The following is a 24,945-nucleotide window of genomic DNA, read 5'->3' as shown; positions in this document are numbered from 1 at the left end:
GATCGGATAAAATGACTACTGCTTTGGAGGATGACTTCAAGGGACAAATGAGACAAGAAGCCAGTTAAAAAGTCACTGTGGGTGTGCCTCTATTGGTTCAGGGACTAAACGTTGGCCCTAGCCCCAGGGAAACAGTCTTAGGGGGACGAAGGCTTTAGCCTAACTCCCAAATCTTTTTTTTTTTTAAGCATTCTTTTTTTTTTAATGAAAGGATTTTTTTGTTGTTGTTGTTTAAGATTTATTTATTATATGTAAGTACACTGTAGCTGTCCTCAGACTCACCAGAAAAGGACATTGGATCTCATTACGGATGGCTGTGAACCACCATGTGGTTGCTGGGATTTGAATTCAGGACCTCTGGAAGAGCAGACAGTGCTCTTAACCGCTGATCCATCTCTCCAGCCCCTAACTCCCAAATCTTGACTGCAAGTTGCACAAGAGAAACTCCAAGGCAGGTACTTAGAAAACACTCATGTTTAATGACAGTCTCGGCTTTCTTAAAAAAGGCTTTATACACTGTATACACATTTACATGGCTTTGGGAGGCACTGGTGCTGGGAAGAGGGAAGGCGCCAGGGAGAAATGGCCCAGGGCAAGGCTGTGAGGTATGTGAGGCCTCTGAGGCTCTGGGAGGAAGCAGCTGCCTCCCTGGCTGGCTGTGTCGCTTTTGGCCTATGTTCCAGGAAAAACTCGTCTGAATATAATCAGTCCAGTATCTCTCCAGAGCCAACTTAACCAGGAGAGATACTGGCCCAGGTCCTTAGCTGTGGCAGCATGGAACCCTGGGCATCTCCTTACCATGGTACCCTTGGCATCTCATTACCAACACCACTACCAACAGGGACCTCGTTACAGAAACAGAATGAAGACACTGTGGTTCCTGAATTCCTGTGGGGGTTCTTTGTGGGACAGAGATGGAGGCTTGGCAGTCAAGTTGACTGTGGATTACTGGTAGCTGACATATTGTCAGCCCAAGACCTCCCTTATTTTTAAGTAATGTCAAAGCCTTTGCCTTCTCTGAGACAGTTGTTGGCAGGTGACCATGGCCAGCATGGTCCTCCCTGCAAACAGTGGCTGCACCCCAACCCACTCCCCTGAGGAGACCTAGGCCCCGTCTGTCCCATGCCTGAAGCCCAGGTCCACAAATATGGCTGTGGCTCTCTTTAATGATATAAGTGCCCTGAATGCATCTGAGGTGTTGTCAGCGGAAAGTGTTGGCGGGCTCTGCACAGTCAAAGAAGTCGGGACCTATGGGTCGAGGGAAACTTTCCAGGACTTTCACCTTCACAGGGTCAAACTTCCAGTAGAGATGGCCACGAAGGAAGTAGGCATAGCCTGAAGAGAGAAGGAAGTCAGTTGGTGGATACTAAGCTCTGCGCAAACCCGTCAGGCTGGGTACAGGCAGACACCATGCAGGCTTGGGTCACTAGTGAATTTTGGGAATCTGCCAAGCTAGGCATGGTAGCTTCGTGTCCCCACTCCCTGCAATCAGAAGGGAGAGGCAGGGGCATCCTTGGCTACACACTAAGTTTGAAGCTAGCCTGGACTCTAAGAGACTCTGCCTTCAAGCTCTAGAGCTTGCTTTTCTACAACCTCCTTTCCTTCCTGGGGACCTTTCTGTCTGCCCCAGGTCCAGTAGGGACTGGGAAACTCAATTCTTATCTTTCAGAAAAGGAAATACTGCTCCTGTTACCAGGCTCCCCCTTACTCCCACACCACACAAGGCAATGCCAGAGATACAGAGCTTGAGGCTACTCCAAGTAGTTCTCCCAGTGAGACCCGGGGTTGGGAGCCACAGAAGCAGGGGAGAGTAGCAAGCAAGAGAGTTCTCTGCACTTAGGAGTAAGCCCAGTGGCTCAGTGGCTAGGAGCAGGGGGTAATAGGAGTCCTGGCTCTACCATTGTTCATCCGGTAAGTTTAGTGACCTTCTTGCCCCTCTGACACTATGCTAGTGAGAGCTGTTTTTTATTTTTCTTTTCTTTTTATTTTCAGAGCTGGGGACTGAACCCAGGGCCTTGCTCTTGCTAGACAAGCGCTCTACCACTGAGCTAAATCCCCAACCCCTAGTGAGAGCTGTTCTGGTCAGGCATGATGATGCACACCTTCCATCCCAGGCAGGTTGCTATGAGTTCAAGCCCAGCTTGGTCTACAAGGCAAGTCCCAGGTTAGCCCAAGATCTAGTAAGACCAAGCCTCAAACAAAGAGAGCGGTCGTGATGGCAGAAGGCTGTTCTGAGACCTACTTCAGACATGTAAGGAGTGTGGTGCCGTGCCTGAAGCACTGTCCACCCTTGGTAGGCACAGGCTGTGGCCAACAGCCCTGGGCAAGTCTGTGTACCACTTTGGCCTTCCGTTTCATTTTTAACCCCGGGTTGGGTGGGTGGGGTGGTGGGCATAACACTGATTGGCTGCCAAGAAGGGAGACAGCAGCACTAGACAGAGGATCTGTGAGGATCTTATGGGTCTTATGAAATCTGAGCCTGGAGGGTTGGGTTGGGAGTGGGGGGACTCACTTCCCTCCAGTTACCGTAGCCTCAACTCACCCTCAGCATCCTGGAAAGCAGCATCAATCTCAGAAGGTACCCCCCGCCAGTCAGTGGTACGTCGGGGCACCGGATTGTCCACTCGTTGGGTTCTGGGGTGGAAACGCCAATAGTCTCCACCTCGGAAGAAGTAGATCTTGTTCTTCTCAGGACCCCAGACCAAGGCAGCATGGACCGGGGACCCCTGCAGGCCCAGCTTGGAGAGTGGTGCGGGGCCTAGGACTGGCTTCTCACCGTCATATACCCAGTACTGAGCACCTGCAAGAGAAGGGACCCTGTCGGGAACTTCCAAACCACCACTGCCACACCCAGTCACTGTGGATCTGCCTGGCCACCATCAGGGACCCTCTCGGCCTGTTTCTTTTGTCTGCAGAACATTGCTGGCCAATAGTGCTGTCTCAACAACTCTAGCCCAGGGGGATGTCAGAACTAGCTGGGATGAGCTTGGCTGAGAAAGATAAGCTTGGGTTCAATAAGCTCAAATTAAGGTTATTCTGGTCAACAGAGGACTGGCCATTGCAGATGTCTGCTGACCACCCCGGAGTCCCAGCCCCTGTAACTCAGGTCCCCTGGCTGCCTTGGAATGAATATACAGGGTTCTCATGCCTCACTTGAGTTTGTGAAGTCCTGCCACCTGGAACGGTTCTAGGCTGTCACCGCTGCCAGATGAGAGTTGAAATCACGGGCTCCAGAGTCACTATGCCTAGATCAGTTTCCCGCCCTGCTCTTTCTAAGCTTCACTCCTTAAGTGAGTCATTCTGCCTCTGAGCCTAAGTCCTCATCGCTAAAGCCCCACCCCACGCAGTACCTTTAGGGGTTGACTATAACAGCGCGCAGCCGCAGTGTGCAAGTCCGCGCTACTGCTGAGACTCTCAGCTGTGCCCAAGGAGTGAGCCCCACTCTTTCTTGGCTCGAAAGTCTCAGGGCACCATGTCCCTACCCACTGTGTCCCCGAGTCCTCTGTCACTATTCCTGGCTGACTTCCAATCCCCACTCACCTTGGAAGAACCAAATCTGGCCCTGGGCATCCTCAAAAGCTGCATCCACAGGACTGGGTAGTCCCTGCCAGTGCCGAGAGGCCAGAGCAGGATACCCAGGCTGCAGTTGCCCACTGCGCAGCCTCCACACAAAGCCCGCCTTGAAGAAGAAGAGCTCGCCTCGGATGGTGGAAACTGCGTCAAAGGAGGTCTCACAGACTTCTGGAGGGACTTCCGGCTGCGGTGGGATAGAGGAGCCTGAATAGAGCATATACCGGAGCCAGCCGGGCTGAGGAGGGAACAGGTGGGGTCTCACCTCTGTCTTCCCCACCGCCTCCTTCTTACCTCCTGCAGTGCAATCTCATTGGTATCTGTCCCAGCCTGGGAGCTCAAGGTTGGGGTTGGGGAGGTGGGGGTCAGCTGGGGCCGGCCATAGAGGTGCTGGATGCCCCTCCGGTCATCTGGGCTAAGGCTCAGAGGGTAGCGGAAGGTGTAGAAAGGGGACATGAGGGCCTTAGCTGCTGTGGTGTGTTGCAGGCCCAGAACATGACCAAATTCATGAGCTGCCACTTGTAGCAGGTCTGTGCCTGGAAAGGGAGAGGGGGTGAGTGAGGTGGCGGACCCCACCGCCCGCCACCCGTGGCCTGATAGATCTCTAGACCCCAGTTTAAGTGCTCCTTAGTTGCCTCATCTGGAAGATGGGTCTACAGCACATACCCTTGTCCCCAATAGTCCAAGTCTCGTCATAGTCAAAGTGTACATCCCCTTCTCGGTGGGTCTTAGGGAAGAAGGCATGGGCCAGGATGCCCCCAGGCCCATCGAATGGCAAGTTGTCCCCATGCCAGTACCTGGGGGGCAGGGGTGGGGAAGAACACAGTGAGAGGCCTCGGACAATGGAATGTGCTCCCAGAAAGGTCCCAGGCCGAGGGGGGTCTCACCTGGTGAAGTCAATCATGATGTCAGCGCGTCCCTCGTGCACCTCGGTGAAAGTGAGCGGAGTCACCTCACTCCATACCCGGAGGGCCTCTGCCACCGTCTGCCGCACCTGCTCCCTTACAAGTTGCCATGGGAACCGGAGGATCCTGGGGGGAGGTGGAGGGGCCTGGGCATGGGGTAAGGAAGCCCCTGAGGACGGACTTGAGGAGTCAAGCCTCCCCCGGAGCTGAGTGTAGTGACTCAAACCTTTCTTCCCAGCACTGGGGAAGCTGAGGCAGGAGGATGTCTGTGAGTTTGAGGCCGTCTTGGCTATTATGGGAAAGCCTGACTCACCAACTCCCCCCCCAAGAAAGAAATGTCGGCCTCTGGATGATCAGTGGGTGTGTGTACTCAGGGCTGGGGCCAGGCTCGTCCTGGGTGTCGAGTTCAGGGAGCTGTTTCTGGACATGTGGGTTCACTTTTGTATGGGTTGGGTCTGTTTAGATAGATACACTGAGTGGGATGGATGCAGGGCCAGGGATCCCAAGACCTGACAACTCACCGTGAGGAACTTGTTCAGAAATTGTGCACCTCTAACTCACCTCCAGTGTCATGTGACCCTAGACCACTGCTCCTCAGCTTCCTCGCCACCTGCTGAGGGACCTCCTATGTCACCAGCAAGTAGCCCACCATTACTTGTGTCCACCCACAAAAGGCCCGAGTTGTTATGGTGGAGTTGAGCAAACTACCAGAGCCGTGGCTTTCTCTGTCGTATTCACTACAGGACCCAGGCTTGGACTCTCTACTAAAACCTGGGTGAGGGGTTGGGGATTTAGCTCAGCGGTAGAGCGCTTGCCTAGCAGGCGCAAGGCCCTGGGTTCGATCCCCAGCTCCGGAGGAAGAAAAAAAAAAAAACCTGGGTGAAATCTTCCCCCAGGCTCTTTTGGCTACCAGAGAACATAATCTCTGTGTGTGTCTAGACTAAGGTTCCAGGTTCATGGATGGCTCAGGGGAGGAGAGTCAGTGGGCATGCAGGTCTGCGCGTGGTGTGAATGAGGTCTTGGGGCATCTCAGGATAAAGGCATAAAGATAACATACAGTCCCCTGCCTTCTGGTCCCTACCTATAAGTGAGGTCTGTCTTCTCCCAGCGCCCTCCCGACAGTACGAAGCGCTTCTGCCGGTTTCGGGCATTCAGTACATCCGGCGGGTCAGGCACACCACATCGTAGAGGTCTGGAGCTACTAGCAGGACCAGGGACCCAATGGGAGGCGGGGACAGACGGCAAGCTATTAGGCAGAGCTGCGGGCAGGAGCTGAGGCACTCTCTTCACAGGGCGGTGACGGTGATTCTCCTAGGCAAGAAAAGACAATGCAAGAATCGAGTCAGACTTCAGATCTCCAGGGCCTAGGGGTTGAGATGTAGTTCTTTAGCACAGCAAGCTTAACCCAGCCCCATTGGATTGCTGGGCAAATGGAGGCGCTGAAAAATGTGCTGGCACAAGGCTGTTGATCTGACCGAGGAGGTCTAGACGGGAGCCCATTGAAACTAGGGGAAGATGAGATTATGAAGCCCTAGCTGCATTCTCCACATATACCCAGAAAGCTTCTGAGCACGTTCCCCCAGCATAGAGAGGCTGCATGCAGCCTGCAGTACGGCCCTTGGCTTCCTTACCTCACAAATGGGGATGAGACTCCCCATAAGTGTTGCTATGAGAACCCAAGGTGATACTCGTTGAACGTTTAGCATGGGTTCCTTGGGCACCAAGTAACTGAGGTTTCTTGTGGCGTACGTGGGATGCTGGCCATTGAATTCAGGGCACACTGCACTTGTGCCCTACCTCTGAGACGCACGCCACCCATCTGAGGCCCCAGTTCTAGTAGAGACATCCTGCCAGATCTGTGACTTCCGGCCCCTTTAACGCACGGAGGGACAACCAGTTCCCACCCTGACCCTCCTTCTGTTCTCCCTCCAGGGAAGTGGTTCCAATTCTCCATTTCTGGGAAAGTTACAACGCACCGGGTGCCTCCCAGGTAATTTGCACAGGTAATCCTGAACCCTTACCTGGGGACCCCCTTAGTGTCACAGTGAAGATGTGGACCAGGTTCTGTATGACCGGCCACAGATTCCTCTTCTCAACTCTACCAGGGGGAGTCAGTGACCCTCTCGAAGAACAGCAGGGTGCTGTCATCCCCCAAAGCCTCTTCTAGCTCAAAGGTCCCTCTTCTCTGACACCCACTAAAGCTGGTAGAGCAGCCACGAGGAAAGGAGGAAAGACAATGGACCTGAAAACCCTTGCCATCTCCACCATGGTCCCTTCCACATCCCTCCCCACTCCAGGAGGCAGCAAGGTCATGGCCAGGAGCTCTGAGCTTCTGAAAGCTGAATTCTAGTCAATGGAATTCAGACTTCACTGCTTAAGCCCTGCCCTCCCTCCCACACTTGGGAATCCCCTCTTCCCAATCTCAATCCTCCCAGGAGTCCCCTCTTCCCAACCCCAGTGCTCCCGGGACTACTAGGATTTAATGGGCTACACTGGTGAGCTCAGAGAACCGCTGGTCTCATCTATAGCCAGGGAACGGGAATGAGAGTTTGGGGAACGGTTATTAGTCTAATTTTATCCCAAATCCCCAACACCCCAGAACACGAATCAGAGTCCAGAGAAGTTAAAGACCTCACCCGGGATCACACAGCAAGCCAGACAAGAGCTGGGCTCAGCCCTGGGGCTTACCGCCTCTCCTCAGAACTTACCCCGACTTGGCTCCCCTCCAAGATTGCACATTCCTAAGCAGCATTTACGTTTCTAGTGCATTCTCTCTTTCTCAGCTAGCAGCCTTCCTCTGGCCTGTCCCCCTGAGAGAGACCTGACTCACTCTGCCCCACCCTCTCTGGCCTGGCAGCTGCCAATCCACAGCCTCAGACGCACTCAAGGGACTCTTGGCTGACCCAGTCTCCCGGCAGGACATATCTCAGACCCTCAAGGTCAGTCCTAGGAGTAACTCCCAGCCCAGACCGTGGGAGGAACCTAGTGAAAGGTAGTTAAGAAAGGGTCCCAGACTAGGAAACCACTGGGGAAGACCAGGCTGCTGGTCTCAATTCGCTTTCAGTCTAACGGGAATGAAAACTGGTCAGTAGGGAGTCACTCGGCTAGGCTGTGAGGAGACAGCAGATCAGCAGAGAAGTCAAGGAAACAGCCCGAACCTCACTGGTACACGGACCACCCTGTGCTTCTGCCTAACCTCTTCTCCCACCCATCCCTGCTGGCTCCAGAAGGGAGGGGAGCGCCTCTGGCCGCTAAGTTGTGGAGCTGGGGGATGGGCTGAATAAATATTTACCGAGCTCTTTTGGCCCGGCTGATGGCAGTCTAGGGATAAAAGCGTTAGAGGTGACCGACCCTCTCTTTGCATCCATAGAGTGACAAATCCTCCACTCAGACCCCATCCCAGGCTTGCCCCTGAGCCCTGTATAAGCAAGCAGAATGGCTTGCCTAGGTTTTTTCAATCCTAAATGCACAACAGGAGGTACCAATGCTCCTTCCTGCTTTGTTCCCTTATTAAGAAGTCAGGGGAAGTGCAATTCCCCAGTGCATGAGTTCAATCGATGGCTTATGTGTTGGGGGGGTGGGTGGGCAGGGGGACCGCGGATTAAGGACTCTGCTCCAAGCTCTAGGGCAGGTCACTCCATACTTTACTTGAGCAGGTCCTGATCCACGATACCCACTCCCTTTTCCAAACTCCTTTGCTTCCGAGCCCAGTGTGCAGCAAAACTGGCAGATGGACCAGTATGGCTGGACCGAGGGACCAGTCCTGGGACACCTGCCTGTCATAGCTTCCTCCCATCATTCCTTGAGCTGGCTGGCTGCCTCAGCTGGCCACCGAGGGCAGGGTAACCAGTGGGCATTGTAGATCCGTAGTGGTCCCAGCTGCAGCCTCAGTCCAGTCACTACTCAGACAGGTGCCTGAGAGACCAGGCTGGAAGAAGGATGAAGTCTTTGGGACACGCAGGCTGTGAGCCCCTCGATCCTCTTCTCCCCCTTTGCCTCTTTGCGCCCCCTTTCCTTCCCCCCTTTGTGCTTTTGTTCCCCGAAAGGCTACAGCACTCAGTTTCAGAGTCCCCTTTGATTCTGACTGTCACCTGATGCTCTCACACACAGTCTCCTCAGGTGCATTTTCTGTCGGCTCGCAAGTCTCCCAGACTTGCCTCCTGCAGGTTGAGGCACCTCTCACAACTTGGGCCCCATTTTCTCCTTCCTATATTCTCTATCCGTCGTACACACCTTGCAGGGGTGCTCACTGGAACCACACTCCCGGAGGCTGCCCCTTTTTACCCCCTCCCCCCGGACTTGCTTTGCTTCATTCCTGTGATGAACAAGGGGCCCTGGCATCCACTCCCTCTGCTACCTCTATCAACACACACTCCAGCATCCCTAGCTGGGGCTGGAGAAGCCGGTCCCCAAACTGAGTCCAGCGCAGAGTCGCGCCTCACCAGCCGCATACACGCGCCACTTGCACATCGCCAGAGACTGGGACGCTCATTAGCATGTTCAGAGAGACCCAGAAGGCATTTCGGGGATCGACTGCACTGAGGTGCAGGGCGCTCGGTGGGTCAAGCTCAGCCAGTGGGCCCAGCCCGCGTGCCCAGCCCTCCCTCGGGGAGGAGTGGCGGGCACTCACCGGTGGCCTGGCCCGGGCCATCAGCTGCGGCGGCAGGAGAAGCAGCAACAGGAGCAGCAGAGGAAGCGGGAGCAGGAGGGCGCGCGAGATCGCGCGGAGGAGACAGGCGGCCCGTGCCATCCGCCCCGGGGCTGCTGGGCCTGCTGGGCCAGGCTGGGCCACCGCCCCTTATAGCATTCGCCCCGCCCCCGCCGGCGCCCGGACCGCGCCCCCACCGCCCCGCCTTCCCCTGCCTTTTGTTCTAAACTCCACCGGCCAACAACAGCCGTCCGGGTTAGGGAGGAGTGCCCGGAGGGGCTGGATCCCTTAGAACTAGTGAGAGCCCGGGAGAGCACAATTCTGCTCTTCCAAGCCCACTTCAGAAGTCTCATCCTCCTCCAGGTCTCCGTGGTGACTTGACTTCTTTTAGCCTGTGGCAGGTGGTCGGATCCCCAATCCAAACAGCCCTAGCTAACAGGAAGGTGGTACAATAGCTCCCGCAAGGAGCGGGATATTGGAATATGACCTCGGGGGGAAACTGAGGCAGAAGTTGGCCAGCCTCACATCTTAAAACAAAACAGAGACGCGTCTAGGAAGACGCGTATAGAAAGATCGGTGGTTGGAAGCACTTGTTGCTCTTGCAGAGAAACCCCAGGTCCGGATCCTACCACCCACAGGGTGGCTATCCTAGGGTCTGATGCCTTCTTCTGACCTCCACTGACACTTGACACACACTGGTGTGTATCAGACCAGAGACAGTCAGCGAGGATCTTGGAGGGAGGGGCCAGACTTTTCTGTACTAGCAGACAGATGACTGGGAGGAGAGGAGCAGGGATGTTTGAGTTGGACATTGGAATCTCAGGTTGTTCCCTGGCCAGGGGGCACACTGGCCAACAGGCTTTTCCTGACCAGTCAGGCTCAGTCATCTGAAACATGGACAGCATCAGAGCTGAGAGGGAGGTCCGAGTGCTGAAAACAGTTTAACTAATCTCTGCAGGGGGTGTCCAACTGGGCAGGGTACCCTCTTGGATGACAACATCTCTACTGGGCACTGCAGGGCTCTTCTGCCAGGCCTTCTTTTCTCTGCTGAATTCTGGTGGACCAGTACCGCCCTGAGCCGCTGAAAGGTGCAGGGCACAGAGTGGTGAGTTTTACTTGGCCATCTGTAATCTTTTAAAAAGCCTCTCCTTTAAAAAAAAAAAAAAAGATTTATTTATTATAAAAACGAGTACAGTGTAGCTGTCCTCAGACACACCAGAAGAGCGCATCAGATCCCATTATAGATGGTTGTGAGTCACCATGTGGTTCCTGGGAATTGAACTCAGGACCTCTGGAAGAAGTCAGTGCTCTTAACCACTGAACCATCTCTCTAGCCCAAAGCTTCACACCCCCCCCCCCCCCGGAGCTGGGGACCGAACCCAGGGCCTTGCGCTTGCTAGGCAAGCGCTCTACCACTGAGCTACTAAATCTCCAACCCCAAGCTTCACCTTTTAAAGGCTGCCATTTCTTCCCATCGTCATCCCTCCTCCCTTCCCGCCCCCCCCCCCGCCTCTTTTCTTTCTTTCATGACAGTCTTCTATGCATACATGTAGCCCAGGCAGACCTCCAGTTCAAGACTCCTGTCTTAGCCTATCTGACTGGTAGGATTTCAAGCTTGTATCGTCATATCTAGAAATTCAAGGTCTGGTTCAGCCTCATCTCAGCAGCGTTGGTCAAGGAATCATAAAATGGATGAGGTACTCATGTTTCCCCGCCCCCCAACACACACACACACATAAGAGAGGGTTTCTCTATGTAGTCCTGGTACTCACTCTGTAGAACAGGCTAGTCTCGAACTCAGAGATCTGTCTCTATTAAGGGAGTGCACCCCCATCACCCAGCTCTCATAAATTTTCTGATGTGTATAAAAGTATAGCATTTTAAAAACAAACTGTTTATTGGATGCAATGGCGAATGCCTTTCATCCTGACATTTGGGAGACAGAGACAGGTGGATCTCTGTGAGCCTGGTCTACAGAGTGAGTTCCAGGACAGCCAGACTAGATAAAGACTCTGTCTCAACAAAACAGCCCCCAAACACTAGAACATTTATTTGTGCAACCTAAAAAGCCTTCAGTGTTGCCAGGGATACGTGACCCTGTTTTGAAGAACTTATAGCTTACCAGACAGAGCGACCTCCCCAACCCCCCACATTGCCCCACATTAGCCCACCTAGTAGAGGATCTGAAAGGGCAGAAGGGTAAATTTATCCAGGTGGGCGAGCCACTGAGGCCCACAGAAGGAGTCGAAGCTGCAAAATGTTATCACTTGCCCACTGGATACCACATAAGCAGAGACCAAAAACACAAACGAGTGTGGGGGGTCTAGAGGGAGCCTAGCACCTTTTGAGGGAAGACTAGCTTGTCTTTTACCTACTCACCTCACCTGAAAGTCTACTCTGCAGGTAGGTGGTGATTCTAGTCAGGAAGAGAGTTGAGGTCTTAGTGAAAGAAGCCTGCTGCAGAGGCTGCTGAAAGAAACCAGGTTTGGGACACCAGAGTGGACGATGCGTGGTTTTAAATAGTTTGGACTCGCTGTTCCTGAGGCTTTTGAATTTTTCGTGCCAGGCGAGCTCTATTGTCACAGTAAAGGCTACAGAAGAGGAGAGAGAAGTCGAGGCACCTGTGCCCACTCTACTCTGGCCAAAGGTTATTATTCTTTGTTTTATTTTGTTTTGTTTTGTGGGAGTCAATTCTGTGTAGCCCTGGAACTCGGTCTGTAGACCAGGCCGGCCAGGAACACACCAGATCCACCTACCCATGCTCCCCCAAGTGCTGGGGTTACAGGTGTGTGCTACCACCAACCGGATCTTTTAACCTTTTTTTCTCTCTAGAGGTTTTGACTTGATCCCAGCCGAAGGTCTCTGAGAAAAAGACTGTAAAAATCGAGTTCCAGAGGACAGGGAAAGGAAAGGCCTTTGGTGGATCCTGGGACGGTTACTGTCAAATTCTGTCTTGTGATGGGACTCAGAAAGCACAGCCTGGCCTGGCATCTCCATTTCCTTCTCTGGTGGTCTCTGTGCCTCTTTTTTCTCTCCTTGGCTTCTGGCAAACCCCTATTCCACTGTTTGGGTTCTGCGATGGTCCTAACAGAAAGACCTGCCCTCGCTGCCCCTGCCTTCCGCTTTCCAAAGCTCAACGGAGTCCCCAGGACTCTAGTAGCTCCGCCCTGCATTAGGATGGCTCAGGAGCTCTAAATCCAGGAGGTTACTGGAAGGGCGAGCTTAGGCCCCGCCCATTTGCGGGGGCGTTCCCAGAGGCCCCGCCTCAGATCCCGCCCATTTCACCTGACTCTCGGGACGCTGCCGCGTTAGTTCTCCGCACCGAGCGTCTGCCACGGTCCACGCTTCTTACTCATCTCCATCTTGATCCCACCGCTGTCATGCCACGAGGAAGCCGCAGTGCGGCTGCCAGGCCGGCCAGGTGTGAAGGGGACAGGGACCCCGTGGGGACGGGTGAGGGAAGCGGGGGTACTCTCCCAAGGGCGTCCGCAGAATGACCTTGGAGTCTGCTGCGCCATGTTGGCTGGGGGAGGACGGGGACGCAGAAGCGCGAATCTAAGGCGAGGGTCGCCCTGCTCCCTGGAGTAAAGGGGTTTGTTCCCGGAGCATTAACCTTGCTTCTCTCCTCTTGCTTCCTGCAGCCGCCCAGCCCATCCTCCTGCGCACCCACCACCCTCAGCCCCCGCCCCCGCACCTGCCACCTCGGGACAGCCGGGTCTTATGGCTCAGATGGCATCCACCGCCGCGGGCGTAGCTGTGGGCTCAGCTGTAGGGCATGTCATGGGTAGCGCCCTGACCAGTGCCTTCAGTGGGGGAAGCTCAGAGCCTGCCCAGCCTGCGGTCCAGCAGGTAAGCGGGAGGACTCAAGAGAGACAGAGGCAGGATTGACTCATGGTTGCCTAAGGGACTGCTTAAGTGTCCAGTGAGGAGTGACCCAATATATTCAGAGTTGCCTCAGGCCCAGGATTTTGAGGGTCCTAACCCTCATGGTCCTTAAATTTACTGTCACTCGCTAGAAAGCTCGCCCTAACCCTCATTTGAAGGCAAAATATCTGATGGTCAGAGATGACCCCCGCTAGATCTTTTAAGAGGGAGAACACTGAGCTCAGATTGGGCACAAAGACTTGTCCAAGGACGCCTGACCCTAGAGGAGCAGGGAGAGATCCAATATTTCCCAAGTCCTTGTTTTCACCAAAGCCCAGCCTGCCTCATGACATCTGTTCCCTGGTGACCTGTGCCCCACAAAGGCTCTGCCACTCCCCACCAATCTTGAGCCTAATCCAAATGTTGATAGCAGTGCGAGCCCTGGGTTAGGAGAATCCGTGTGGCTGAGCCAGGAAGGTGCTGTAACTTGGGGTAGGGCTTATACTCTGAACACAATGTAGTGGACAGCTTTTTCTAGAGCCTTCTCTTCCCCCTCCCGCATTTGCCCTACATGTCCATTTTGAGGCAGAAAGACAGCCCTGTCTGTATCTGTTGAGCGACTTTTAGAGGGCCGCTGGTTCACCCTGTGCAGGGATGCAGCCGAGGCTAGACAGGGGTAATCTAGTCCTGGGTCACTCGGCCTGCCTTGGGGTGTCAGGGATAGGGAGTCTGGAGAGGCAGGAAGCCTCCGGCTTTGGCACTTAATTTTGGGGTACCAACTCTGAGCTACTCTTCCCCAGGCCCCTGCCCGTCCTGCCTCTCACCCCCTGCAGATGGGGCCCTGCGCCTATGAGATCAAGCAGTTCCTGGACTGCTCCACCACTCAGAGCGACCTAACCCTGTGTGAGGGCTTCAGTGAGGCCCTCAAACAGTGCAAATACAATCACGGTGAGCGGTAGTTCTGTTGCACGTGGGGTTGGGAGGGGCGGAGCCTCGGGTGCCTGCGGTTGTTCTGGTGCACGTGGGGCTGGGAGGGGCGGAGCCTCCGGTGCCTGCGGGCTGACCAGCGGTCTGTGCGGTGGTTCTCTCCACAGGTCTGAGCTCCCTACCCTGAAGAGGCTGTGGGCTTGCTCGTAGCCTAACCCCTCACCGACAGTTTGATGGCGAAGAGACGGTCCTTGTGCGTAAGGAAGGACAGTTCTCACCCCGCAGAATAACAGGAGACAGAAATGTTCAATTAAAAAGAGTTTACTTTAGACCACAGCCTGCTGTGTGCCCACTCACTGCCCTGTCTGCTGGGAGGCGGGATCAGGGGAGATAGGCGGATGGCTGTCTCATTAATGTGCTATGCCTAGTTAGTGTGGAGGTGGGAGAAAGGAGGTGTGTGTGTGGGGGGGGGCGGGGATCTTGTTATGTAACCCTGTGCTTTCTGTCCTTGAACCTCTGGGGTGGGAGGAACCCTATTATCTGCCTCTCGGATAACAAAGGACGGATTGATTATTCTGGGGACTCCTAAGTGGGGAGAGGGGTGAGGCATTTGCAAGTGACCCCTGGGACCTGAACCCTCAAGAGGAGCCTAATGTCTCTGCCCACAGGAACATCTGTGGCTTCACTCTTCTTGTTTTGTCCCTGTATGCTTTTCTCTGCACTCAAATGGGGTGATGAGGGAGGGCGGGGGCTCTCACATCCTGTCTGTGACCTTTTCCCTTCTTGCTGATGCAACTTCTTCGTCATGCCAGGTTCTGAAAGAGGAGTCCTCCCAGGTTGTTGTCTGTTTGCCGTAGATCATAAAGCAGAGGTCAGGGCCTGTCTCCTTGGATCCAAGTCCGGCTTGGCTGTGGTGTGCTGGGTCATAGGACCTGCTGGAATGGACGTAGGCCCTTCAGACCCCAGCTCGGACTGCCTCATCATGTAGTTGCTATGCTCACTGGGGTTCAGTCAGCAACTATGTGCTGCGCACCTACTGGGCGCTAGGCTGGAGAGCGGTGTACCAGCTTCTTCCTAAACTCAGAGCATTTCTGCTTTTAGAATGTGTATACTCCAGCAGTTCAGTGGGGTTTATCTCTAGTTACAATGGCTGCTGTCCTGGGCATGTAGATGTGGGAAAGCTGTACCTCCCAGCGCAAATGTCTTATCTCTCAGTAAAGGATCTCCCTTTTGGATCTTCCTGGATTTTCCCTACCTTTTCTGTACCCGGCTCTGGCTCCAGTTAGCGGTTTCTAGCTGATAGGGAGGTGACCCTTCGAGACCTTGAAGAAGGACCTTGTTCCCGGTGGCCACGCCGAATACCCGGGCGTCTTCTCTGACCATTGCTTGGGGTTGGAAAGCCAGAGAGCCAGCGCAACTCCTCTGGAAGGCCCAGGAAATCCTGTCGTTGGGAGCTGTGCAGATAGATGTGTCCCCACCCAAACCTATCTTAATACTCACCTGCTAACTCCGGATACTGGTCATCCAGGTTGTCCAGCAGCGACTCATAGTGAGCGGGGGACCCATCTTTCCCCTCTACAAAGTACAGAGAGGACAAAGGACCCTAGGCCATCTGCTGGTCCCCATAGTACCCTTCATTCTGTATCAGTTTCCTGGCCCAGGCTGAGGGTTGGGACAGGCATTGGATAGGGAGTGTTGGGGACAGGACTCAGGCAAGTCTGAGGCTAAACAAGATCTTAGATCTTAGTCGGTCTGTGGCCTGCTGTCCCTCCCATACAGTGCCTTAAGGCTGCAATGGAGAGTCTCGGGCCCCACTTACTAATGACCTGTACCAGGACATAGGTCCCTTGCTCCTGTAGCAGGGAACAGGCCATGGAAGGGGCCTCGGTGACCTCCTCTAACTTCACCAGGTGTCCGTCCTCAGCCAGGAGGGCAATGGCTACTGGAAAGACATGGGGGACGCTGAGGAGGCTGTATCCCAGCGGCACGGGACCCTAAACCCTTCCTCCCCGGGCCCTCCAGGTCTCTTCACCTTCTGGGGGAAGCTGAGCCTTCCGTTTCAGATGCATAGTGAAGTTTGCCAGGCTACACCAGGGATTCACCAGCTCCCGGCAACCAGCTACAGGAGGGGCAGAGATGAGTGGGTGGAAGTCAGAGTTTCCTCCAACTAAGAGAACTTCTACTCCCACACCCAGAGAGATGCGGCTCCACTAGGATGATGGGGCTAAGACTCAGCTTCAGGCCCGGCACCCTAGGCAAATGCTACTCAAACTGCAGGCTTTTCATCCATCCATCTCCTGCTGTGTAGCGGGCTGGGGACCAAAACTGAAGTCCTCCCCAGACTCTGGCCCTGCCTCTTGAGAACAGCTTTCTCAACTAACCACCCCCCTCCCAGTCTGTATCTCTTCTCCCTAGGTCTCTAGGGTAGAGGGAGGCTAACTCCTGAGTATGGCCCCTGTGTTCAGGGATGGGACACTCTCCTTACCTCCAAACATCACAGTGATAAACATTGCTGCAGAAGGAAGGAGACAGATCATGGAGCCTTGAACCTCTTCCTCCTCCTTTCTACAATGCTCCCTCCAAGGAACTGTGTGTGTGAGCTTTGCTGCACTAGGAGGGCTCAGCTCCTGGCTCTCTGGTCTGGCTCCTGCTCACCTACTGGCCCAGCGAGTCCAAGACCGCTGGCCTCTTCTTTCTTCTGCTGCTTTCTGGGTGCCAGCAGCAGCTCTTTAAGCTTCCAGTGGTCTCCATGACAGTGGGAGCTGCCAAGACATCTAGGCAGGAAATGCTTTTATTCCCAGTCTCCTGGTAACTGGACCTAAGGAGGCGGGCCTTCAAGTGGAGCTCTGGTCAGACCTACAGCCCAGGTTCCAGACTGAGCGAAGTCCCTAGGTGTGGTGGTTTGAACCTGCTTGGCCCAGGGAGCGGCCAATGTCAGAGGAAGTGTGTCACTGTCGGGGTGGGCTTCTGAGACCCTCCTCCTATCCACATGAGAGGCAGTGTGCTCCTGGTTTCCTTTAGATGAAGATGTAGAACTCTCAGCTCCTTCAGTGCCCTGCCTGCCTGGGCAGTGAAGTGATACTGCCATGCTCTTGCCTTGACGACACTGGACAGAACCTCTGAACCTGTAAACCAGCCCTAGTTAAATGTTGTCCTTTGTAAGAATTGCCTTGGTCATGGTGTCTCTTCACAGCAATGGAAACCCTAACCAAGTCACTAGGATACCCCGATACTGTTCAGAGACCAGGCAGAGAGGATGTGTAGGCTGCATGGATGTGGGCACCCTCACCAGTCACTTCAGCCCCCACTAACAAGGGCCTCTTCCCGCCTGGCTTTTGTTTCTCTCTTCCCAGCCTTCCAAGTCTTTTCTTCTGTTCTTGTTTCTTTCTGTCTTCTCTCCTTACTTCAGTTTATGGAGGTAGAATTTACACTCCCCTTTTGGAGTGTTTATTGTCAGAAACATTTAGTTACATGGACTTATTTTAATGGACATGATTTTGTATGCATGCTATGGATTATCTCCTGGGTCCTGGGGGCTGAACTCAGGTTGTCAGCTTTGGTGAAATCTCCTTAACTCACTGAGTCATCTCTCTGGCGCTGTTTTCTAGTTTTGACAGGTCTTTAACGACCCCGTCTAGGATGCAGAACATTTCCATCATCCCTTTTCCACTGGTGACTCTCAGAAATTGTGAGAATAAGAACAGCCCTTCGCCGGCCACAGTGGCGCATGCCTTTAATCCCGGCACTCAGGAGGTGGAAGCAGGTGGATGTCTGTGAGTTTGAGGCCAGTGTGGAATACAGAGGGAGTTCAAGGACAGCCAGGACCACACAGAGAAACCTTGTCTGAGGAAAAACAAACAGACAAACAAAATAGAAAAGAAAAGAAAAGCAATGTCTTTAGATTCTGCCCTCCTACCCTACCCTAACTAACCTGGGTGGCTGTTGGTAAGGATTTTATACATGTTTGTCTAATGACAAGAGCTAACCACAAAAGACTGCCACAGCCATATCTTTGCACAAAGGCCACCACGACCTTACAGAAATACTCCCGCAAGGTTATCCACCCAGCAACTGTGTGTTTACTCTTGGACTGGGGCCATTCTTGTTATTGATCCTTGTAGCCAAGGAATATTGTTTCAAAATACCTTACGTAATCCGCCTCATCTTTAAAAACTTCCTCTTGCTCCAGGTCTCCTTGAACAGCCCCACAGCTACTTACTGCACACAGACAGCATGCGGGTCCCTCCCACGATGTTATCTTAGTCTCCCAAACCCCCTTCATCTTTAGAGAATCTTTCACGTAATCACCCCTCCTCCCCGGCATCACTGAGTCTCCTGCTGGTCTCTGCAGGCGGCCCCATAGTGCACGCTTTCTTCATGAAACCTGATCCGTTGTGGGTTACGGGTTCTGGGTTCCATAACGGCTTCGCTTTTATTCCTGAAGGGCGCCTTGTCGTCCGGAAGTACAGAAGTTTGTCGACCCATTCACTGGCTACTGTTTCTGGGATCAGTGGTCCACCACTGAGCTATAATCCCAGCTATCAGCAACGCTGGCCGGCATTGGGTGTCCTATATTTTCCCGCTTCTCTTTCTCCTCCTCCTTCCAGTCTCTTCTATGTTCTACGTTCTCGGGCTTAACTCCCCCGCGCCCCCTCTTTTGCGTCCACCTCTGTGGTTATTTCCTTACTGTTTTTCGCCCTATTCCTCAACCTTTCCTTTCATCCATCACCTCTCCTGTCTCTCTGCTCTCTTGTTCCGTCTTCTCCTCTCCAGGAGCCTCCACTAGAATCCATAGCGTCAGAAGGGTACACCATGGTTCGCCTTCCGTAGGCACATCTCTGGATGGGTAAGAAGGGGTCTGGGTCCTCCCTAGAGCTCCTCGCTGACCCACTTTGCCCCTAGATAAACACTACCTTTTTTGTTAGCCTAGCTATTTCCATCTGAAAAAAAAAAAAAAAAAAAAAACCAGAAACAAAACGGAAACACTCATCACAACTCAGCGGGGTTCTTGTGACTCTGATTATTTCGGCTTTCACAATACTTTCTTGTTGTTACCGTTAATTGAGGCAGGGTTTTGTATGTAGCCCAGATGGTCTTGATTCGTGATGTTACAGAATGAATGTGCCTTCCTAGTGGGAAATCGCTCCTCTCGGAAACCAACGACGGAAACACTCTTTAATAAGCACGCAGGATTGGTTCCAGCTAATGCACAAAAGGGGCCCAGTCTCCAACGGAAAGACCTTTTAACTTATGTAAGTTTCATGGCCCCAACTTAAACTCGGAGCAATTAGTCATGTTTCAGAGAGACCGAAATTCTAAGGTTTGGCTGTTGGACAAATTCTGATGGAAATTTGTTGCCAGAATTATCACGAGACAGACCACAGCTGCTTTTCCTGGGCAGCTGTTAACCGGGGTCATTCTCTCCCTGGCTAGCAGAATTATACTCACCCTGATGGGAGGCACAAGGTTTAACTAAAACATCAGCCAGGGTTGCCTTTCCTAACCTACCAGGCAGAGGCATACACCTGTAGCTATTTTAAAAGCAAGTTTATTGGTAAATTCTTTATAACATTTTTTAAAAAAAGATTTATTTATTTTATGTGAGTACAAGGTCGCTGACTTCAGACACACCAGAAGAGAGCATCAGATCCCATTACAGATGATTGTGAGCCACCATGTGGTTGTTGGGATTTGAACTCAGGACCTCTGGAAGAGCAGTCAGTGCTCTTAACCGCTGAGCCATCTCTCCAGCCCTTTTTTTTTTTTTTTTTTTTTGGTTCTTTTTTTCGGAGCTGGGGACCGAACCCAGGGCCTTGCGCTTCCTAGGTAAGCGCTCTACCACTGAGCTAAATCCCCAGCCCCGCGGTCAGTGCTCTTAACTTCTGAGCCATCTCTCCAGCCCGTGGATAACTCTTAATGTTGTACAAAAGAAGCAAACATGAATACACACACACACACACACACACACACACACACACACACACACACACACATTCTACTTATAGTAAAATCTCTACAGCAAACAAAACTAATCTACCACGACAGAACTCAGAGTGATGGTTCCATTGGAGGTTGTATTGGTCCGTTTTCCATCACTATGACAACTACCTGAGGTGACCATCTTATAAAGAGGGAAAGTTTTGAGAGTCAGTCTATGGTACCATTGCTTCTGGGCCAGTGGCGAGGCAACACGTCATGGTGACATCATGGCGGAGAGTATGGAGTGGAGCAAGGCCAGGGAACAAAAGAGAGGAATCTGTGGTGCTTCTATACCTGAAAGGGCGTGGTCTTATTGATCTAAAGACATCCACTGGGTCTATATCCTCACTAGTGTCAAGCTGGGAACATTTGGGTCTTTTTGTAGGGACAGTCTAGAGCAGTGGTTCTCAACCATCCTAAAGCAGCAACCTTTTAATACCACCTCATGTTGTGGTGAACCCTCAACCATAAAATTATCTTCATTGCTACTTCATACCTAAAAATTTTGCTACTGCTATGAGCTGTGTTTTCTGACGGTGTTAGGTGAAAGGGTCGTGCGACCCTGAAAGAGGTGTAGACCCACAGTTTGAGAACCGCTGTTCTAGATCCAGACCATCCCAGGGGTAGTGTATTAGTCAGGGTTCTCTAGAATCACAGAACTTAGGGAATGCCTCTCAATATTGAAGGAATTTATTGTGAGGACTTACAGTCTGTAGTCCAACTAACCCAACAATGGTCAGCTGTGAATGGGAAGTCCAAGAGTCTAGTAGTTGTTCAGTCCCACGAGGCTAGTTGTTTGAACTGGTCTTCTGAGGAAGTAGGTTCCAACAGATGTGCTGGCAAGGAAGTGCAAGCAGGGGAATCAGAATGAGTCTTCCTTCTTCCAATGTCCTTACTTAGGTCTCCAGCAGAAGGTGTGGCCCAGATTAAAGGTGTGTACCACCACGCCTGGATCTGGGGCTTGCTTTGTCCCAGATGACCTTGAACTCAGAGATCTTGCCTCGTCTCCTGGGATTAAAGCTATGTACTACCTTGCTGGACCTAAGCTTTTCATGGCCACTATGCCTCAAGATCTCTACGCCAAGATCCAGGTCAAAAACTTGTGTCTCCCAGCCTCAAGATCTGGAGCACAGGCATGCCCTCCAATTCTGGATTGTAGTTCATTCCAGATATAGTCAAGTTGATACCAGGAAAGGGTATGAGGGGGCTCTCTGAGGAATGCCAACTTCTTGCAAATGGATGTGAAATTTTCTGATCTCCTGCTGGCTGAGCTGTCAGGACATTTGGAAGATAGGGTCTGACCCTGGCCCCAGACACATGCGTCCTTCCTTCTTCAGTCAGTGGGCTGATTTGCATGCTCTGTTGTGGTCCAGAGTCTTCCCCATCCCTGTACCACAAACACCCAGAGCACAGTACTGCAGAACAACTCTAGGAAGGTCTTTTCACTTCTGGCCATGGCCTGTCCTGGTTACCGACCTTTCCTTCTTGTGGGAGCCTTCTTGTCAGGTAAGACACATCTAGGAGTGAGGTGGGGGTTGGCACTAGCTCAGGAAAACCCATGTAAAGAAGCGCACCAATGGGGTAAGTAGGGTGGATCCTGGGAGAGGCGTTGAGGTAGAGCAGAGACCCTGCTCCAGGCTGTCCAGGACTAGGGGCAAGCCACTTTCCCTGTGGACCTTGGCTTCCCAATTTGTGGGTCCGCTTAGACTGTGGTCCTTCTGTGTCTCTGAGGAGAGGGTAACTTTTCACCTTTGTTTCTCACAGAAGAAACTAATAAATACGGACAGCTCCCTGCTCCACAGATTCTTTAAGGCAATCCTCTCTGGCCAGCAGTTTGAAACTCAAGATGATGGAGGTTTGGGGGGCAGTTACCTTGTAGCCAAGGTTTGGAAGAGCTGTTAGTACGAGGGGCAAGGGGCCACAGAGAAAGAGAGCAGTAGGTACAAGGGGGACCTAGAAGGTCACGCTTGAATACTGTGCTGTCAACTGAATATGGATTCTCGGAGACCGGACAGTTATGCTAATTTAGGGGTCACTTATTCCAAAGCCCCCCATTCACAGAGGAAAACGGAACAGTAGATCGAACCAGGCCCGCCATGCTCCGTCCAGGGCCAAAATCCCATGGCACCAGGCTCTGAAAAAGTTGGGAGCGGGAATCCTTGGAGTCTGATAAAACATTCGGAGCAAGGTAGGAAAGAGCCCAGGCTAGCCTAGGAAAGAGCCCAGGCTAGCCTTCAGCGGGTCTGTATCTTTCAGTCTTTCAGCCAACCCTGAGCCAGCCTGATGCACTGCTGGTCTTCCCAGGCCAAGAAGCTCAACTGAGCTGCACGATCAATTCCCAGCAGGCCAGCGTCGAAGACACTGGGGTATCTTGGTATCAGCAGCAGCCAGGAGGCTCTCCTCATTTTCTCTACTACCACTCAAAAGAGGAAGACTATCGACCGGCCGACATCCCTGACAGATTCTCAGCGACGATGGACGTGGTCCACAATGCCTGTGTACTCACCATCAGCCCCGTGCTGCCAGAGGACGACGCTGACTACTTCTGTTCCATTGCCCACTTTGAACCCTAAGCTGGGAGGCCCCTGACCTTGGGCCTCCTCTTTTTCTCTCAGTCTTGCTTTCTTTCCTCTGCAAAAAGAGTTAATAACATTCGACAGGTCACAGTTCTGATGACCGTGATATTCTGGGTAAAAAAAAAAAAAAGTCAAATCGGAGGACGTGGGGGTTGGGATTCTAATGATTGTTGTCTACGGCGGAAACACCTGAGACCCGTAGGGAACGTGGCCAGCCTTGTCCCTAAGGGGTTTAGCTTCCCACCTGCCCTTCCAGTGACCTGAAGGTAGAGAAACAGGAACCAACACTTGCCACCCCCCTCCAGTTCCGCATGGCTGACTGTGGTCCAATGCTCATGGTTCTTGGGTGACTGGTTCCCATAGAGTTCACGATGGCTGAGGGGGAAGGGCAGCCCCTGCTTCTCTTAGGGAGTCTCTGGGCAGATTCCCACTGATCCTTCATGGTTAGAGGTGGGTGTTCTCAGGAAGGGCCCTGAGGGTCAGAAAGGAGGACTTTTGAAAGCAGGCAGTAGATTATCAACATTCTTCCCCCCAGAGATTTCCCGGTGAAGCTTCACCACAGATGGGGAACCGCTCGTGAGCAGTCATGGGCCAAGGGGTCCACAATCGATGTAGGGCAAACTTTGCTGTTAGAAGTAGAGCCCAGGGGCTGGAGAGCTCAGTGGTTAAGAGCACTGACTGCTCTTCCAGAGGTCCTGAGTTCAATTCCCAGCAACCACATGGTGGCTCACAACCATCTGTAATGGGATCTGATGCTCTCTTCTGATGTGTCTGAGGACAGCTACAGTGTATGCATATAAATAAAATAAATCTTAAAAAAAAGAAAAAAAGAAAAAAAAAAAGCAAAGCCGAGTGGGACTGGAGCTTTCTAAAACATTCCCGAGCCAGTGTGGTGTCACATGACTTTCATCCTAGCACTACTCCAAGACAGAGGCAGGTGGATCTTTGAGTTCAAGGACAGCCTGGTCTTTCAGCCAAGGAACACACTGAACCCTTGTCTCAAACCGAAACAAAATTCCTGGGCTGGGGGGAGGGGGAAGTGTCTCAGATCAGCGACGGTGTATTTGCCAAATATTAATGGTGGCCCTGGGCTCAACCCCCAAGATAGAAAGAGCAAAGAAACACTCATAAAAGCGTACAGAAAACCAGGTATCCAGCTGCGTCTCTGGTGCCCTGGAGACGAGCACCGAGATGAGGAGTTTGAAGACTACAGAGTCCTAAGAGGGTCTGGCTTACTATTTTCTGATCCCACCCCTCACCTCATTGTATGAGCGGTGGGGGAGCGGGCGGGACAGGTCTGGCCAGGGTTACCTTTGTCAAAGAGATCCTGAACCTAGCCTCAAGGAAGGTTCAGCAGTAATTTGAGGCTCAATATCTTCCTGTGCTCTCTGTCCAGCGCGGGCTTTGGGGCCACCAGGCCACCAGGGCCTGGCTCAGCAGCAGGAGCACAGAGACGATGAGACCTCCGTGAGGCCTAGAGTGGTCCCGGAAGTGCCTGCGGATGGGGGAGGGGAGGTTGCTGGGGGTGGTACTGGGTCGAAGGGTGGGGGACAGCTGGGTAGCAGGGCTCCAGGTCCTTGGGCAGCCGGATGTGGCTCCGCCCCGGTGGCCCCGTTCCAGCCTAGGTGCTCCCCTCTCCGTCCTCTCCCTTGGTCCTCCCCGCTCCGCTACACCAAACCCACCTACGGCTCGGTTGGCTCACCGAATAGGCGCCCCAATTGGTGCGTGATCTGTGGGGAGCTGTGTTGCCTCCTGGTTTGCGGATCTGTGAGCACACACGGGCCTCCAGCTTGGAAACCCTGATGTGCCCGGCTTTGGTGGGGTATGACTTCCCGAGGGAGGTGGGCGGTTTGGGATCCCAGATCTTTGGATTCACAGTCTGGAAACATTTGACACATTGTTGGGGACAGATAAAGAACGCTTTGGCCATCCCACGTCTCCTTACGCCTCTTCACTATCTCCAAACTCATTAAGTGTGGCACTGCCAAGCAGGTTTAACAACCAACTCGGAGCGTTTGCAGAGCACCGGGATCCCGAAGCATTTGGGAGGCTGAATCGGAAGGATTGCCAACTGGCTTCGGAAGGCAATCTTGGGCAGCGTGCGGTGGTTCTGTTTTTAATCCCAGCAGTAGGCAGATCTTTGTGACCTCGAGACCACACTGATCTAACAAGCTCCGTGCCAGTCAAAGCAACACCACGAGATCCTATCTCAAAATCCAAATAAATAACTTAAAAAAAAAAAAAAAAAGCAAGCCTTGCTCTTTTATGTGCTTACTTATGAGCAGACAGCGACACCTGGTGGACTATTTAAACAATTTCAGAATGTCGGAAGAGAAACAGGAACTCCTCCATCTCAAGGGTGGTTTTTCTCTTTAAACTTACCTATCTTTTCTTGGGAAGATCAAATATTTGGAGAAGTTCCAACAGTTCTCTCTCTGTATGGAGTGATTTTGCTCCTGAGATTAGAGTAAGAAGT

General features: G+C 52.8%; 4 protein-coding genes across 24 annotated transcripts; 2 read left to right on the top strand and 2 right to left on the bottom strand.

Annotated features, from left to right (window-relative positions):
- Nucleotides 1–456: 456 nt before the first annotated feature.
- Nucleotides 457–9,240, bottom strand: Mmp11 (matrix metallopeptidase 11). Of its 3 annotated transcripts, none has more exons than NM_012980.2 (8): nucleotides 9,106–9,240; nucleotides 5,557–5,786; nucleotides 4,458–4,601; nucleotides 4,237–4,367; nucleotides 3,865–4,106; nucleotides 3,541–3,757; nucleotides 2,543–2,800; nucleotides 457–1,335 (listed from the first exon to the last, which is right to left on the bottom strand). In NM_012980.2, the coding sequence occupies exons 1-8, from the start codon at nucleotides 9,223–9,225 to the stop codon at nucleotides 1,202–1,204; spliced, it is 1,476 nt and encodes a 491-aa protein (NP_037112.2). In that variant the 5' UTR covers nucleotides 9,226–9,240; the 3' UTR covers nucleotides 457–1,201. The 3 variants fall into 3 exon arrangements, with proteins under 3 accessions (NP_037112.2, XP_038954388.1, XP_063135049.1); XM_039098460.2 differs by lacking the exon at nucleotides 9,106–9,240 and adding an exon at nucleotides 7,184–7,465 and having other exon boundaries at nucleotides 4,458–4,621; XM_063278979.1 differs by lacking the exon at nucleotides 9,106–9,240 and adding an exon at nucleotides 7,184–7,463.
- Chchd10 (coiled-coil-helix-coiled-coil-helix domain containing 10) lies at nucleotides 9,229–14,250 on the top strand. Of its 12 annotated transcripts, none has more exons than XM_063279242.1 (8): nucleotides 9,330–9,486; nucleotides 10,101–10,228; nucleotides 10,677–10,820; nucleotides 11,690–11,770; nucleotides 11,956–12,544; nucleotides 12,765–12,972; nucleotides 13,788–13,935; nucleotides 14,082–14,250. In XM_063279242.1, exons 5-8 carry the CDS (start codon nucleotides 12,504–12,506, stop codon nucleotides 14,099–14,101), a joined length of 417 nt encoding a protein of 138 aa, XP_063135312.1. In that variant the 5' UTR covers nucleotides 9,330–9,486; nucleotides 10,101–10,228; nucleotides 10,677–10,820; nucleotides 11,690–11,770; nucleotides 11,956–12,503; the 3' UTR covers nucleotides 14,102–14,250. The 12 variants fall into 12 exon arrangements, with proteins under 12 accessions (XP_063135304.1, XP_063135307.1, XP_063135309.1 ...); XM_063279241.1 differs by having other exon boundaries at nucleotides 9,342–9,486; nucleotides 10,142–10,228; XM_063279244.1 differs by having other exon boundaries at nucleotides 9,342–9,486; nucleotides 10,142–10,228; nucleotides 10,657–10,820.
- On the bottom strand, nucleotides 14,220–18,873 carry C20h22orf15 (similar to human chromosome 22 open reading frame 15). 6 transcript variants are annotated; one of them, NM_001402218.1, is made up of 6 exons: nucleotides 16,400–16,924; nucleotides 15,947–16,033; nucleotides 15,734–15,856; nucleotides 15,415–15,489; nucleotides 15,170–15,336; nucleotides 14,220–14,849 (listed from the first exon to the last, which is right to left on the bottom strand). In NM_001402218.1, the coding sequence occupies exons 1-5, from the start codon at nucleotides 16,449–16,451 to the stop codon at nucleotides 15,197–15,199; spliced, it is 477 nt and encodes a 158-aa protein (NP_001389147.1). In that variant the 5' UTR covers nucleotides 16,452–16,924; the 3' UTR covers nucleotides 14,220–14,849; nucleotides 15,170–15,196. The 6 variants fall into 6 exon arrangements, with proteins under 6 accessions (NP_001389147.1, XP_008772048.1, XP_008772049.1 ...); XM_008773826.4 differs by lacking the exon at nucleotides 15,170–15,336 and having other exon boundaries at nucleotides 16,400–18,873; XM_008773827.4 differs by lacking the exon at nucleotides 15,170–15,336 and having other exon boundaries at nucleotides 14,220–14,846; nucleotides 16,400–18,873.
- A 542-nt stretch (nucleotides 18,874–19,415) lies between these two features.
- On the top strand, nucleotides 19,416–22,662 carry Vpreb3 (V-set pre-B cell surrogate light chain 3). Of its 3 annotated transcripts, XM_063279328.1 has the most exons (3): nucleotides 19,416–21,399; nucleotides 21,941–22,081; nucleotides 22,150–22,559. In XM_063279328.1, exons 2-3 carry the CDS (start codon nucleotides 22,015–22,017, stop codon nucleotides 22,464–22,466), a joined length of 384 nt encoding a protein of 127 aa, XP_063135398.1. In that variant the 5' UTR covers nucleotides 19,416–21,399; nucleotides 21,941–22,014; the 3' UTR covers nucleotides 22,467–22,559. The 3 variants fall into 3 exon arrangements, with proteins under 3 accessions (XP_063135398.1, NP_001400541.1, NP_001102400.1); NM_001413612.1 differs by lacking the exon at nucleotides 21,941–22,081 and having other exon boundaries at nucleotides 21,298–21,399; nucleotides 22,150–22,662; NM_001108930.1 differs by lacking the exon at nucleotides 21,941–22,081 and having other exon boundaries at nucleotides 21,298–21,399; nucleotides 22,198–22,608.
- Nucleotides 22,663–24,945: the final 2,283 nt, after the last annotated feature.

This window comes from Rattus norvegicus, chromosome 20 (assembly GCF_036323735.1).
Source record: "Rattus norvegicus strain BN/NHsdMcwi chromosome 20, GRCr8, whole genome shotgun sequence".
In the NCBI taxonomy this organism is placed as follows: Eukaryota; Metazoa; Chordata; class Mammalia; order Rodentia; family Muridae; genus Rattus; species Rattus norvegicus.
The sequence above is the reverse complement of the archived record's forward strand: the minus strand, read 5'-3'. Positions and strand labels throughout refer to the sequence as shown.

Excerpts from the sequence above, each read along its gene's own strand:
- Mmp11 (NM_012980.2), bottom strand. The coding sequence starts at position 9,225 with ATGGCACGGGCCGCCTGTCTCCTCCGCGCGATCTCGCGCGCCCTCCTG. Across the intron at positions 4,107-4,236 it reads TTGGACTATTGGGGACAAGG|GCACAGACCTGCTACAAGTG; the intron begins GTATGTGCTGTA and ends CTCCCTTTCCAG. Across the intron at positions 1,336-2,542 it reads TGCTTTCCAGGATGCTGAGG|GCTATGCCTACTTCCTTCGT; the intron begins GTGAGTTGAGGC and ends TTCTCTCTTCAG.
- Chchd10 (XM_063279237.1), top strand. The coding sequence starts at position 12,504 with ATGCCACGAGGAAGCCGCAGTGCGGCTGCCAGGCCGGCCAG. Across the intron at positions 12,973-13,787 it reads CCCAGCCTGCGGTCCAGCAG|GCCCCTGCCCGTCCTGCCTC; the intron begins GTAAGCGGGAGG and ends ACTCTTCCCCAG. Across the intron at positions 13,936-14,081 it reads ACAGTGCAAATACAATCACG|GTCTGAGCTCCCTACCCTGA; the intron begins GTGAGCGGTAGT and ends TTCTCTCCACAG.
- C20h22orf15 (XM_039099265.2), bottom strand. The coding sequence starts at position 16,451 with ATGATCTGTCTCCTTCCTTCTGCAGCAATGTTTATCACTGTGATGTTT. Across the intron at positions 15,857-15,946 it reads GGCTCAGCTTCCCCCAGAAG|TAGCCATTGCCCTCCTGGCT; the intron begins GTGAAGAGACCT and ends ATGTCTTTCCAG. Across the intron at positions 15,490-15,733 it reads TGTCCTGGTACAGGTCATTA|AGGGGAAAGATGGGTCCCCC; the intron begins GTAAGTGGGGCC and ends TGTACTTTGTAG.
- Vpreb3 (XM_063279328.1), top strand. The coding sequence starts at position 22,015 with ATGGCACCAGGCTCTGAAAAAGTTGGGAGCGGGAATCCTTGGAGTCTG. Across the intron at positions 22,082-22,149 it reads GATAAAACATTCGGAGCAAG|TCTTTCAGCCAACCCTGAGC; the intron begins GTAGGAAAGAGC and ends TGTATCTTTCAG.